Here is a 14,417-nt window from a genome sequence, read left to right as displayed (position 1 = left end):
ATTCCAGTCACATCACAACAGTTTGCTCTATAGGGGAAAAAAACCCAAAATTATTTATCTGAATGCAAAGATAAACTCTGTTGAATAGGAGTTTGAACTCCTTTCAAACACTCAAAGCCAAACCCAGGCCAAATTACAGCCAGTAGCACAGAAGAGTTTAAAGGCAGGGGGAAATAGAGAATTGACTGCCCGTCGACAGCATGTCTCCCTGCTGAAAAAGGCTTTTCTTCAGCAAGTCCCATTCTACACCTCAGCATCAGACATAGAGAAGAATTTTATTATTATACAACCAAGCTAATACAAGGATTTGATTCTATGGACATCAAGAAGTGTGGCACGCCACAGCCTCTTCACTGTTCTGTAAACTTACCCTGGCAGGGGTAAGGATAGTGATTTCTTGGAATACACCAGACATGCTGAACATGCCATCAAAGACATGATTTTGATTTCCTATTGCTTAGAATACAGGAGTTTGACTAATTCTTGTCACTTTTGCATCGAAATCACAGATTTTGTAAGTACAGATATGGAATATCGTAAATATCAGCCATTAATCCTTTGTTAGTATCAGAAATTTTATGTTGATGACTTTGAAAGTGCATTGGATGTGATGGAAAAACACAGACTTTGTTTCCTCTTCAAATGACAAGTAGGTGAAAGAATGGATACATGATCCACCATAAATGATCTTTACATACTAATCAAACTCACTGTAAAGGCAAATTCCAAAATGAAAGTAGTCCATATTTACTAATAACCAGATTTCAGGGCAGAGGAGCATGCCCCCTGACTTCCTTTGAAACATGAGTAGGGGAATGGAAATTTCCAAAGGGCCCAAACCTTCCACTAAGGAAGAACAGATCTCTAAAGATAATCTTGCTCCAGAAAACTACATTTAACTTCATCAGAACAGGTAGCATCTTGGAATTTTTCCACTATTTTTTCTGCAGCATACATGATTCCAGGTTTTTTATCACAGAATAGATTCAGCCCAGTTCTTAGACCAAACATACTCACTTCAACATGGCTCAAAGCTTCTGAAACACTGGTTCAGACCCTTATTTCTATGTTTGGTGCACACCTGAAATGGAGTTTCCAGCTCATTTTCCTGAAAAAACAATCCTATTCAGTCTCACATGCAGTGAGGGAAACTGGATAATTCACTTCAAAATCACGGTACTGCCAAACCAAGCACCACCACTATATGTGAGGCCCCAGGTCGGAGAGATGTCCTCAGCTAAGACATTTTTTAAAACATACAAATGACTTGCAAACTGGTCCTGTATTATGAGAGACGGCAACTCAGCAGATGACCTTAGCAAAAGAGTATTTTTAGGTACAAATTAAAACTGAAAAATGTTACAAGTTTGTCCCAGAAAGAGAAGCAGAAAAATAAAAGTGAGAAGGAGAAGGGAGAGGAGCAAATTCTCCTTATGATCATTAAAAATACATTTATTTTCAACTAAGATCTCTACAGGGCACAAGTGCTGAGCCACCGATCTGCATTGCTGAATGCTGGATATGTAGCTCATGAATGAAAAAAGGGGACCTTAATAACATGTTTGAAAGTATGTCTCAGAAGAAAGATGCAGCCCAGGTGCCTTCAACTGAAATAAAGATCTAACAGGAGGACAACATGACAGAAGGTGAGAAAAAAACAAAAGGAGCACTAAGGGCTTAAAAAGGCTGGGAAAGCAATTCAGGTTAGCAACCCCTAACTTAATCCTGACCTTTCTCTAACTTTTACCTTGATTTAGTTGACTGAACTAACTTTGTGGGAAGCTTACACAACTGAATCAGAGTCTGATTTCTACTGAAGACTGAGCAGAAAAGAGAGGAATTCTCATGGTCACTTAGGGGTATTAATAACATTGAATTACAAAACAATACAAAACCACAGTCATTACAAATCAAACTTCTTTTTAATTAAAAATAATCCTAGAGCAATAGTTAAAACCTCATAATAGCATTATGAGTTTTACTCCCAACCACAAACTGGACCCACATAAACACTACTCAGTCTTTTTTTAAGAATGCTAGAAATGAAAACTGATGAAAACCTGTAGTTTCAAAGACATCTGCCAATGGAACAATCCATAATACTGAAACTAACCTGTATTTCTTAAACAACTAAATAAACCACAAGAACCACATCAACATAACAACTCAGTTCTTCGCATAGTTCTATTTAGTTAACACTTATTATCATAGCACCAAAGAGCTGTACTCACAGGTGAGAAAACCCTTTAGTGCTGGGCACTCTACAAATAGGGATTCCTGTCTGAAAATATTTGCAGTTATATGTCCCAAAATACCAAACATAACTATGGAAAGTTGCTTTTCAGCTTCTGAAATAAGAAAATTTGCTTTGATATTAATGCCATTACCCTCTCTTAAAGCAAATATTAAATACCACTTTTTCCTGATTGGTGATACATCGTAGCAAAGGTTACAATTCCATTTAATAATGGCTCAAAATGGAAAGGAAGGTGCTATCTTCATAATGCAGGAGTATTTTTTATCTAATCCAAGACCCACCAAACACAATACAAGCCTTTCCTTTGACTTGCCAAAATTCACATTTCAGTCTTTACTGAACAGGTACTAAGTCTGCAATTGCAATTCAGTGTTTTCCAAAAGCCTACCTAACGTTTCCATGCTGAGCAGGAGACTAAGTTGGCAGACATTACCCTTATTTATTCTAGTCTTAACTTCTCTATGAAGAAATAAAAAAAAAATATATATATTTTTTATATATAAAAATATAAAAATTTTTATATATATATACATATATATATATAACCCCCAAACCAACAAATTAAAGACATGTTGGAAATTCGTGGGGATTCAGAAAGTTAGCACAAATACTACGCAATGGGAATCATGCAGAGCCTACACACACGCTCCCCAATTTCTTTATACACCAGGCACCAAATATTTAGCTAGCAAAAACCTTTTTCCATTAAACCCATCAGAAATGGTTAAACGTTATTATAGCAGGACATACTAACGTCTTCTACTGCTGATCCCAGAAGCCACCTTCTATATTCCTTTTTACTATCTGTTCTTCATATTTCTACTCTTATTTTTATTGATCAGCTCTTTTAGGAATGAAACCTCAGTAGTATTTATTAAATATTGGAAAAGGCTTATTTTCCTAGCCCTGGCACCCTGAAGGCGTTTATAAAAAGCAGATGAAAAGTAAGGGAGGTGCTGCATTTGATCCACTTATTATAAATGTATACAAGTATTAAATTGTCAAATGTACAACTTACAGATCCTCTCGCCTTCGCAGGGATTTCCTCCCCAACTGAGTAAGAACAGCGAGTTTAAATAGACTTTGTGGCAAAGAACCACTTTTTGTTGTGGTTTGTACAGCAGCTTTAAGGGAAGCTGACTGTACTTGGGACTGATTACTAAATGATTGCAGAATACAAATAAAAAGTTACCAAACAAAAGAACAGAGATATTCACACTTTTTCCATATGCTTCGCGTAGTATAGAACATTACAAGGAAGGGAAGAATCACTCTAATACACTTCCAGCTCCGTGGTTTTGCTTTATATTCCTTCCTTACTAAGACTTAAACCAGAAAGAAGACATCTCCACTGCTGTAAAAGTCCATCTCCTTTTACCTGTGCCAGCCAGTTTTAAAGAACCATAAAGTTCCTTCTGTGTTTACTATTGGTATGCTAAAAAGAACCAGCTTAAAGCACAAAATGGGAAGGTTTTGTCAGAGAGAAAATAGGCTAACATTGTGTGGTTTAGTTATTAAATAGCATTTTAGAATACTTGCAACTTGTAAATATTAAAGAAATACAGTATTTTTCAGGACAATAAAAGTCTACCTACACAAGGAAATAGCACTCTATCCAACACTGAAGTCATCTGCATAAATATCTACTTTGTTCTTGGGTTACAGTTCAGGAGAGAGGTGGCAACAGAAATAAAATTTCAGTTGAGTTCAACCATAATTTGTATGAAAAAAAGACAAAATTAACTGGTTGAATGATCTTCCTTAAGAATCCCTGACACCATCAAATTCATACCAACATTTTCACACAGACTTTTAATCCATTATAGTAGATTTCTTGCGAGAAAAGCCAGAAATTTAATTTAACTAAACTCTTTCTATTACACTGAATTTCAGTATTCCACTTTCGGAAACCCGAGATCATAAAAACAGAACTATGAAAAACATGATACTTGGCAACTTCCACTTCTTGTAAAACACACAAAAGTTAACACATAACATCACTAAAGGAGTGCTATGGAAAGCATCAGAAAGAAAGAGAGAATACACACATCATTTTTTCTCCATTTCACTTATCAACAAATCTGGAATATATTTGCATTTCCAGGAATTTTTAACTGGCACAGAAGAATTTTTACTACGCCAATAACATTACCATAAATTTATAGCCTGTCTCCTACTACTCTGTGGCAAAGGTTTTCAGCAAAAAACAAGGTAGCTAAAATATTATTTGTACTAGCAGAATGTAATGAATTCTATTATTTGTAATGCTTGACAGCTGTTTGACAACCAGACATACAATACCTTCAGTTATGCAAAGAGTTTTTTTTTACGCTCTAATATTTGCCTATGATGCAATCGGAATTTCAACAAGCATTTAATATGTAATGATCATATAAAATTTTCCCCTTGAATTCTGATTGAGAAAATATCAAGATGAAGCACAAACCTCTTGAAGTTGGGTAGAAATAGCTACTTTTAACAGCAGTGCTTATGTTTCAAGTTTCATTTCATGAAAGCAACAGAACCCAGCAAGGAGGCAAAAAAAAGCCATTAACCACCCATTTGCCAAACTAATTTTTGACACGGGGCAGTTGATCAGTCACCAATAAAAAGTTCACCAGTTACCAGATGGCAACTTCACCATAAAGGAAAGCTATTTTTGACCATGGCAATTAGTCTCCTCACGCTTCAAACACTAAATTCTATTTTCACATTAATTTTTAAAACTATGTGGCTTTAACTTAAAATAAACTGTACATCAAAAGAATGGAAAATAAACAGCCAGGAACACAATTTGACGAATTGGATTTATTTAGTTTATTTAGCTAAACAGGGTCCATTGGATCTCTTTAATAGGCTGACAGTTGCACTGGGCTGGTTAATAAAACATTCAACACAGTATCTTCAGCCAATATAGAAATGCAAATCCCACCAGAAATATTTTATTCATGAAACAGTAATTTCAGTTACTACCAAAGCAAAAAAAGAAAAAAAGAAACGGGGGGGGGGGGGGGGGAGAAATAAGGGGGGGAGAAAAAGGAAAGGGAAAAAAAAAAAAGCCTTGCTTTGCAAACAAACAGTGCCATCTAGTGTCCATCCCTGAACAAACAAACCCAGAAATCTGAAGAGGGCTGTAATTAATCCTTCCAATGCCAAACGGGTACCTTCTTCCTATTTTTTTTGTTTTATCAGTAGCACATGTCTCTCCCTATTTCTCAGTCAAACACAAATTATCCTCGATCTAGCTGGAAAAAAAAAAAGCCAAAAATACAATAATAACACATTAAGGAACTTGAGAGTGCAGCTCTAGTCTGGAAAGCGAGCATGTTCAAATGATGGGGATTTTTTGCTCAGCTTGTCTGCTGCTTTTGCTTTAAATCTTTATGTGTCTAACTCATGACAGAAACCAAATCAAACTTCTGCTTATATGGCTGTAAGTGAGCAATACAACGGAAAGTGAGATACACTCTGTTTGGCTTTATTTGTCATTGCATCCCGCACCCATGTTCCAACTGCAGAACCTTTGTAACTGCTGCTATTGAAAGCAGGACAATGACAGCTTGTTTCTTTTTGCATGACAGGTAGGAAAGTATCACTTGACTAAATTAAGAGATCACCGAGGAATTGGGAAACATTAAAGTCTTCCTCCTTCTGTCTCCCAAAAAAACAGCATTCACCTTCTGTACATGAAGTCACTTTACTCACTAGCTGGCTAGAAGTAATTTTGAATGGATGTTGCTTCTTATACCATCTGCTGGGAAAAACAGCAAACAGATTCAATTCTACTAAATTGAGAAACAGAAGTTTTAACATAAGAACAAATTACATGGTAAATAGAGAAATGACAGCTCTCTACCTGCAAAAGGCTGATGAGGGCTGGCAAAGACTACCAGGTGAGAAAGCATTTTTAGTGAAAAAGGCAGAGCTGATGTCATGCTGAATTTGTTCTACATGTTTTAAAGCTTATTTTACAGAAGTATTTCATTCTGCCATAGACCCCTTTTCAGCTGCATTTAATACAGAAACATTTCGTGCGTGAAGGGAGAAAGGAAAGAAAGAGAGATGAATCCTTATAGAGCGCTGTATGAGTCAATACGCCTTTCATTCTTAGCCCCAGCCAGACACAAATATTATCAGACTAACCAAATCACTTCCTGAAAGCACCTTTATTTGTAATCACTCAGCCAAGTCCAGTGCTTCACAAACTGATTTTTCTTAAAACCATATGCATCACCTCCACCACAACAGCCACAAACTTGCTGAAGGCCAACAATCAGCACGCCACAAGGCTCACCAATCTTATCCCTAAGCGTTAAGAGGAGAAACATCTCTTGAGAGATACGCAGAATTTCCTATGAGTATCAAGGTGAAGTCAGTTGGGAGAAGAATCTAGTTAAGGAATTGATTTTATTGACATTAAAAATTTGCTGCTTGGTTGCTCTTACCCAGTATATTTTCTCTTCACACATTGTGTTATGAAATGTATCTCACTGGTCAAACTTGGGAGGATTCTTTGTAAGTGATACTACAGAATTATAAAACCCAGGAAGTAAGGTGTGCTTCACTGGTCTGGCCTCTCGGTAATCTCAGTTAAGAAGATCATAACCCCTTAAGTTAATTACAAATTAGGCATGTTAACACCCATCTATCACACTTTCCTCTAAGGAAAAGCAGGTAATCACCAGTAAATTCCATGGTGAAATAAATTTCCTTCTTCTCCACAGTTCCACACAAAACTATAAAAAGAATTCTCAAGATGTAGATAAATTAGAACAAGTTTTCTGCAGAGGATCTAAGTTATACCACCTCCTAATCTTTCATCAAAAAGTCAGTTTAGGCCTTGAATGTTACTAACAAAAAAAGAACATTCTTTCCTGTATCACTTTTTCCCCATTTAAGATAGCAGTATTAAAAATAAAGTCATTGCAAAATGTCAAATGACTCCACCTTTATCCACGACAAACCTGCAAAGGTGGGGACACAAGTAAAAACAAACTGAAGACAATGTGGAATTTGACTCTATAGAAAAGAAGTCGTCCTAAGGTTCAGCAGCAGCCAAGCAGCCAAAACTCATATCAGCAGTCATTAGAAAAGGAACAGAGGAAAAAAAAACAGTGCCTCTGTACAGAGCAGTTTGGGTACAGTGTAGAGGACTGATTACTTATCTCAAGAAGGCGACAGTATCTATAACAATGGCAGAGGGAAGGAACTTTTGTTCACAAAATGCTTTCTTAAAATTAGATTGTCAAAGTACATGGTCAGACATTTCAAATTCTTTCTTCTGAAATTTAATCAGTTCAATCTTGTGTGCAGTAAAACAAATCCTCCACAGCACAGTTCAAAAGAGCTGTACTACTCACATAGCAAAAACTAATCCGATTTAAAAAGTTTCACATTTGTCAACAAGATCAGGTTTCCCCTACAGACATGTGTGCCTGCCCATGCAGGGTGCACATGCTTATAATGACGTGTACATGCAGAGGGTTCCCTGTTTTTAGTAACATCATTGGGATACAACTATGAAGATTTAGACATCTGTCCCGCACAACACAGTTTATGATTTTGTAATTATAAAGCAATAATGCTTTGCTTTATAAATCAAAATAGTCCAGCAGCAACAGTTCAGCTCAAACTGGAAAGCTAGGGAAGAGTCTGGCTGTAAAGATAACAGGCCCCTAACGTGTCATTTGACAAATGTCATTCATTGTACTACCCATATAAATATTTGCCTGGGTAGGTGAGTGAATGTGAAATAAGGGGAGCAGTACTTGCAAGAAGCAGACAGAATATAACTGACATAGCTGTTCAGGTGAGCTCCTGGCCTCAGGTGGTACTTCAGAGTCACACAAAAGAGCTAACTTTATCAAATGAAATTCCATTGCTTATCTCCATAAATGTTTTTAAAGCTTAACAGCAGTTGCCATTTTAACAATGATTTTAAAAAGAACCTGTAGGAGGTATGAAATGTGAATATCTAGCTTCACTATTGACTGAACTGAAGCTATTGTTAAATGCCAAAAATGTTTAAATGTTTAGTCAGGTTTTGTACAATCTATCTGTCTACACATGTATGACTTCTCCCCTCTTTTTTTTGAGTTGAAGGTCAGAACAACCGGAATCAGTACCAATTTTAAGTCTTTAAGTTGACTGAGCACTGTCTCTTGGATCGATAACAAGTATCACCTGTAAAATTTGTCTCAGTGCTGCCATGACAGAATAGGAACAGTTCCTATGCCATATCCTTTACTTGATGGCTATTTTTGGTGTCGAATATATCCATCCCACTTTCAGCACTGATTGTGTAGTATTCATTTTTTTTAATAGGAATATTACTGTGTAATACAGTCTTACTGGATTTTTATACTTCCCCATCTATGAATGCCTCATACTTCAGCTGTAAGATTTGCAGGAAAATGCCTGCCTTTTTTTTTCCTTTTCTTTTTTATGATGCCTTAACATTAAGTCAGTACATGGAACCCTTGGAGTGAATACAACTGCTAGCAGTTAACCACACATTTGCTAAGTTTATACAGTTACAGTTTCACATGAACTGGGATAGATTCAGGTCAAAGTACGTTTATAAAATCTGGAAAGCCTTTTACCATGGCATATCCCCAGTGTTTAAAGATCACTGGCTATTCTCAGGTAACAATTAACAAAAAATATTTTATCTGAAAAACAATACCTATAGTCCATGTACTTAAAAGACTACAATAAAATATAAGGATTTTTTTTTTTCAGGACTTACTTCATGCAGGCAGTCACCATGGACATTCTACATTTGAAATAGTCGAAAATAAAATGCTTATAAGTTTAAACAATACAACAGAAGTGTTCAAGGCCAGGTTGAACAGGGCTCTGATCAACCTGGTCTATTCGAAGGTGTCCCTGCCCATGGCAAGGGGGATGGAACAAGATGAGCTTTAAGATCCCTTCCAACCCAAAACATTCTATGATCCTGTGATTCTATGAACGGTGCATCGGTAGGTGTGGGAAAAAGACCTGCTCATAGGAAGACACTTAAATTTCAGGAACTCTTTCGCAGGTGGACCCAAGACCTTAATCAACCCAGAAAGCACAAGTACGTGGTCTGCAACTCCACTTCGAGCCACAAGATAGAGCCATTAACACAGTCTCTGAAACCCAGTAAGCCTGGGCGAGCAGGAGCCCCAGAGCCACCCAGGTTTTGGGACTACACACAGCTCAGCTGCCCCAACCAAACAGGAAGAAACTCCTCTATAAAAATGCAGTACTGGCATATACTACTGAAAATAAGATAATAAAACCAAAATCTACATCTGCAAGTCAAAAAAGGCAGCATAAGGTTTCAGAGTTTTATCCCGGTTTGATACATTTACCACATGCAATAAGCAAGCCTGAAACTGAGCCTTTTGAGATGTGTACTGCTTTTCTGCAAAGTATCACTTGATGCTTGCCCTATGCTTATATTTCTCCCCAGGTATCTGCTTCCCATGGAAGACTGCACAGCACCGAGGCAAGCATCAGAAACTGCTGCTGCCTTAAGCTGAGATGCAATTCTTGCTTTGTTAATTTTCCCCCTACATATTCACAGTGCTATGCTGACAACTCTTCATGACAAAATTGAGCTATTCTTTTTTTTGTTAACAGTATTTCTCTCCAAGAGGGAGGGAGAACTAACATAGAGCAAGATATGATTTAACGCAATTAGTAGGTTACCAACTACCAGTGTGCAATACAGTGCATGGGGTAGATGTCATCACCTCCACACACAGCTCTGGGCTGCAGGGCACTGATAACTAACTGCAGGCATGACCCAAGATAACAAGGATTAGCAGTGAGGGGAAATAAATCTCCTATTTGCAACTTGTTCCCATTAGATTTGAAAGTTAGAGATGAACAAACCATGTTCATGGAGTAACTTTTCAAAGTACAGCTCAACCGAGCTTAAATCCATATTCTTTAGACTATACTTCTGGCATAGAAAGTGCACAGAAAAAACCTCACTAAATATTCATTAAGATAGCACAGCATGTCGTAAATAATATTAAAGTGATAGTCAGTATTTTGTCATTATTATATATACTGCCAAGATCAAATAAACTCACCAATTAGATATTACATGTCCCAAATAAATCTTAATGTTGTCCACCCTGCAAGGAAAGAGTGAACAGTCCACATCCTTCATGTTTCCTTCTCCTAACTTTTAAATATGTTGCTGTGCTGCTGTTTTCCATAACTGCTTGGTTAAGCACAAATTTCAAGATGCTATAAGTCATACAAATAACCACAAGATCAAAACTCATGTTCATTATGATGAATATAAAAGAAAACTACCAGTGCCAGTTCTGCACTCATTTCATGTTCAAAATATAGAACTTAAAGTCTGTACACCGAGGTATATAATTTTTGAAATTCATTTCACAGAAATGATTTCTTTAAAATGAAACCCACACTTCAAGATGATTGAAAAATGTCCTCTGCTCAGTGCACATGCTACTTTACACAGGAAGAAAGGCCAAGCCAAATACCACGGGATCCAGCTGAGATTCCAACTCTATTTAAAAGAACACTTAACTTTGCAAGCTCACATCTGCGTGCCTTTTGGAAGAGCCAAGAACTTTGACCAGCAAACCTGTAAACTATTCATAACCCAAAACGGTCAGCATCATTTCCAGTTAAGAATTTCCCTTCATCTATAAAAGTGAATTCATTTTAAAAGTACTTTGATCTGCTTTCCTTTAAGGTCTGCTAAAGCTCTGTATGCTTTGCTTACAGGCAAACAGGTCACAACTCATTCAGGACAATATTTAGGCAGAACAATCAACAGAACTTTCATTTCAGCAAATATTTTCAACTTCCTACCTTCGATGGCCCTGCAGCTTATAGAGTCAAAATCACATTTCCTTTCCTTCCTCCTCTTCCCTCTTTGAACTCACTACTGAATCACTTTGTTATATAGTTTCCAAAAAGTTGCTGTTTGACTGGAGAGTAATCAAATAAAATTCTCAAAATCCTTACATATAAAATTAGAAAAATGTTAGTACTTAGAAACTGGAATTGGGTAGAGAATTTAGTTGTAATACTGTTTTCTATATAACTGGAATTTTTCCAAGCACTGCTGCTGTTTTCCTTCAGTACTTTGCTCCATCCTTCACTCCACTTTCTTTTCTGCTGAATGCCATCCTCGGATTCTGGGCTGTTGTTTTTTTTTTCCCCATTATTATGATCTTTTCCTTCCTCTTTCTCATGTTGTTTTTGCTCCTTTGCTCTGAATGCCCACTTATGTGCTTTCGTTCACATAACTCCTAGTGCTCTGATGCATTTCTTCCACACACACTCATTTCTCCTCATCTATAAGTGTCCAGCTCTGAACTCTCCCATTCCCTATTGCCTGGGAATAGAGAAGTACCAATTCCCCTGTCTGCCTACATAGAGAAATAGGCCAGCAACAAATACATGATGACAGTGAATTCTCCCACATCTGAGAAGATAAAGAGCATTCACTACTGGTGCAGGAATTGCTCTCTTGGAAGCCACTGTTTAGCCAGCAGGACCATAAACAATCCCTGCAGCGAAATGGCATGAGATTGTCTCAAAATTTTGAGGCAAGTCTATTTATCCTAACATTCCTCCAACTTCACAAACCTGCAACCATCTTCTAACTAATACATTTTTGTGCGACTCCTCAACTTGGCAGAAGCACAGAGGAGTGACAGCCAGCTGGATTTTCTGGCTGCAGGTATAAACACTGAGTCCCCTTCCCTGAAGGAATAAACTGCTGCCAGCAAACTGAGAAAATTCACAGTTCGCCAGTGCTACCAGTTATTTCTTTCTCCCTACCCTGAAGGAGCTGAGCTGCTGCCAATTAACATAGCATTTTCCTGCACTTTGCAATCCCTTTGAACTTTTTCAGGATTTTACAGGAAACAGTTTTGTCTCTATGTAAATCTATTCCACGCAAATCCTAATCACAAAAAGGACTGATAACTGTAGCAGAAGCCCCTAGACAAAGGAATCTTGTTAGTTTGCATCCATTACTTGAAAAAATGTAGTATTTATAACCAATTTGTACAAAAGCCAAGAAGAATCTAAGTGCAATGGAAAAGAAATCACAAAGACTAACAAATGAAGTGTACATACGATAAATTACATTCAAAAATTGCACGGATTGGAGATTATATTGTTTTTCATGTTACTGCACACATTACCACAAGCTGTCTTAAAAGAACCATTATTTTCTACTCAGCGTATACTTACATTACAATTTAAGTATTAATTCTGATGTTCTACCAGTCATTCCTTGAGAAATTTGATTAAAAACTGACTGCTCTGCCTACCGCATGAACACTCACAATGTTTAATGGCACAGAAACAATTCAGATTCAGGTAAAGGAACAGAACGCTAGCAACTTGAATATTGGTATGAGACAAAAGGAAAAGTTTCTCTTCCCCAGTTTGGTTTTCATCGGTCCATAAATACAGCAAGATACACGCAGAACTCATCTCTCACAGCAGTCAAAAATACCCTCTCAGTTGCCTGAATAACTGCCTTATTATATTTTAAAAATTCTCATAGATGCGTTCTTTATGTAATATGTTAAAAACTCACGAAGTCAGCTTCAAGTTTTCCCATTTCTTGTTTGTAGCTTCTCATTCGACTGCTGTACATTCCTCGGCTTTGAGGTGGGATCTCTCGAACTTCAAGTTCCATTTGCTCAAGCTAGCAAGTGAAAATGAAGAGATATGTCAATCGAAAGCAAGGATGAGTTTACCTAAATATGCCTTCTTTACCAAGAAATGTTGTTTATTCTTCAATATATAAACAATGTATCAAAATCTTTATACAGCCTTAAGTCAACAAACTAGTGACAGAATTAATATTACTAACACTGAGAAGGAATGATTCCAGTCAAACATTTCTGGATTTCAATTCCAAATATGATAAATACATATTATTACAAGCAAATAGTACAACTGAGGTTAAATAGCTTCCTGCAAAGAAGCACAGTTCAGAAGAAAGCCTACTTCCACCTAGCAGTGTGGTATTAGAAACCCTTGGCTGAAAAAGGTGTTTTATTTATTTATACATACATATGTGTGTATATATATACACATATACATGTGTCTATATGTGTTTGCATATATTTACAAGTTTAAAGTTTTATGGACCACCAGCCTCTATGTTTAACAAGGTAATTCTTGTTCTTCTAAATATTGTTTACTCAACAGAATTACAATGCCTGAACTGACTGCCTAAATCTACATCCCAAATCTGTACGTAGGTATATTAAACAGCTGAATTTCAGAATTTAATGACAATGCTATTTATGAAATTTTATACAGTTGAATGCATTAAAACGTCAGAGATATATTCTATTTTTCAAAACCTCTTCTATTTATTCTTGCCATGCAGAATACTAAGGGGCCTGAAACACAAAAATATGGTACAGAGGTACAGAAAATCAAATGAAGTTATAAACCAGGACTGAGCTGCCTGCTAATTACCTGCCCACTGGGTCATGGAGCCTCCTCTACATGGTGCTGCCTATTCAGGAATTCTGTTTTGCAGAGCTGAAGAATCCCTTACCTGCCTTTTAAAATCTTTCCAACTTACTTAAAAAAGATAAAAGAACACCTCTCCTTGGTTGCTGTAGGCACCTGAAACAATATTTACTCACCTCCTACTGATCTCAGTTGAGCAATTGGAACAGAAACGTCTTTCAATTAGGATCCCAAGCTACTGGTTACAGTCTTCACAAGGGACAGCTACAGTTTATTCCTATGTAATCGCTTGCTTACACTTTGAAATTTCATCCTTGTATCATAAGAAAAGCATCTGAATTTAATCAATGGAATTACCAGATACTCAAAAGTCATTCCGCCTGATCTATTCTGATTATACAAAATGATATTCAATAATAAACTGTAAAGCAGACTTTAATTAAATACTCAGTAATGAATTGAAACATACAAAGCAATTTCTAGTTCTATTCAGTTCTTTGACTCAGGCTTAACTTTCCAAAGCGGTATTATAAATTAAACCAGTTGCTGGAATTGACTTATTTCTTATCAATTTAATCTCAACATATTTGAACTCAAATGTTCTATAAACTCCGAAAACATTCCTCATATATATATATAATTATATGTGCAAGGTCGGGATATTTTAATGAAGTCT

At 36.7% G+C, this 14,417-nt stretch overlaps 1 protein-coding gene and 1 long non-coding RNA gene across 6 annotated transcripts in view; both read right to left on the bottom strand.

The window, feature by feature from the left end:
- The window catches only part of VTI1A (vesicle transport through interaction with t-SNAREs 1A), a 278,533-nt gene that overhangs the window by 251,821 nt on the left and 12,295 nt on the right, over window positions 1-14,417 (bottom strand). For all 5 annotated transcript variants that reach the window (XM_030488676.1, XM_030488674.1, XM_030488678.1 and 2 more), the window contains exon 3: window positions 12,849-12,959. In XM_030488676.1, the coding sequence (XP_030344536.1) occupies window positions 12,849-12,959 (111 nt within the window). The remainder of the gene's footprint in view (window positions 1-12,848; window positions 12,960-14,417) is intronic.
- Window positions 9,278-11,313, bottom strand: LOC115609031. Its single transcript, XR_003991716.1, has 2 exons — window positions 11,102-11,313; window positions 9,278-10,389 (listed from the first exon to the last, which is right to left on the bottom strand). It is a non-coding gene; the product is annotated as an uncharacterized LOC115609031 (long non-coding RNA).

The sequence above is a fragment of the Strigops habroptila genome, chromosome 5, assembly GCF_004027225.2.
Source record: "Strigops habroptila isolate Jane chromosome 5, bStrHab1.2.pri, whole genome shotgun sequence".
Taxonomy (NCBI): Eukaryota; Metazoa; Chordata; class Aves; order Psittaciformes; family Psittacidae; genus Strigops; species Strigops habroptila.
Note: the sequence above shows the minus strand (reverse complement) of the source record. Positions and strands in the feature narration are given on the sequence as shown.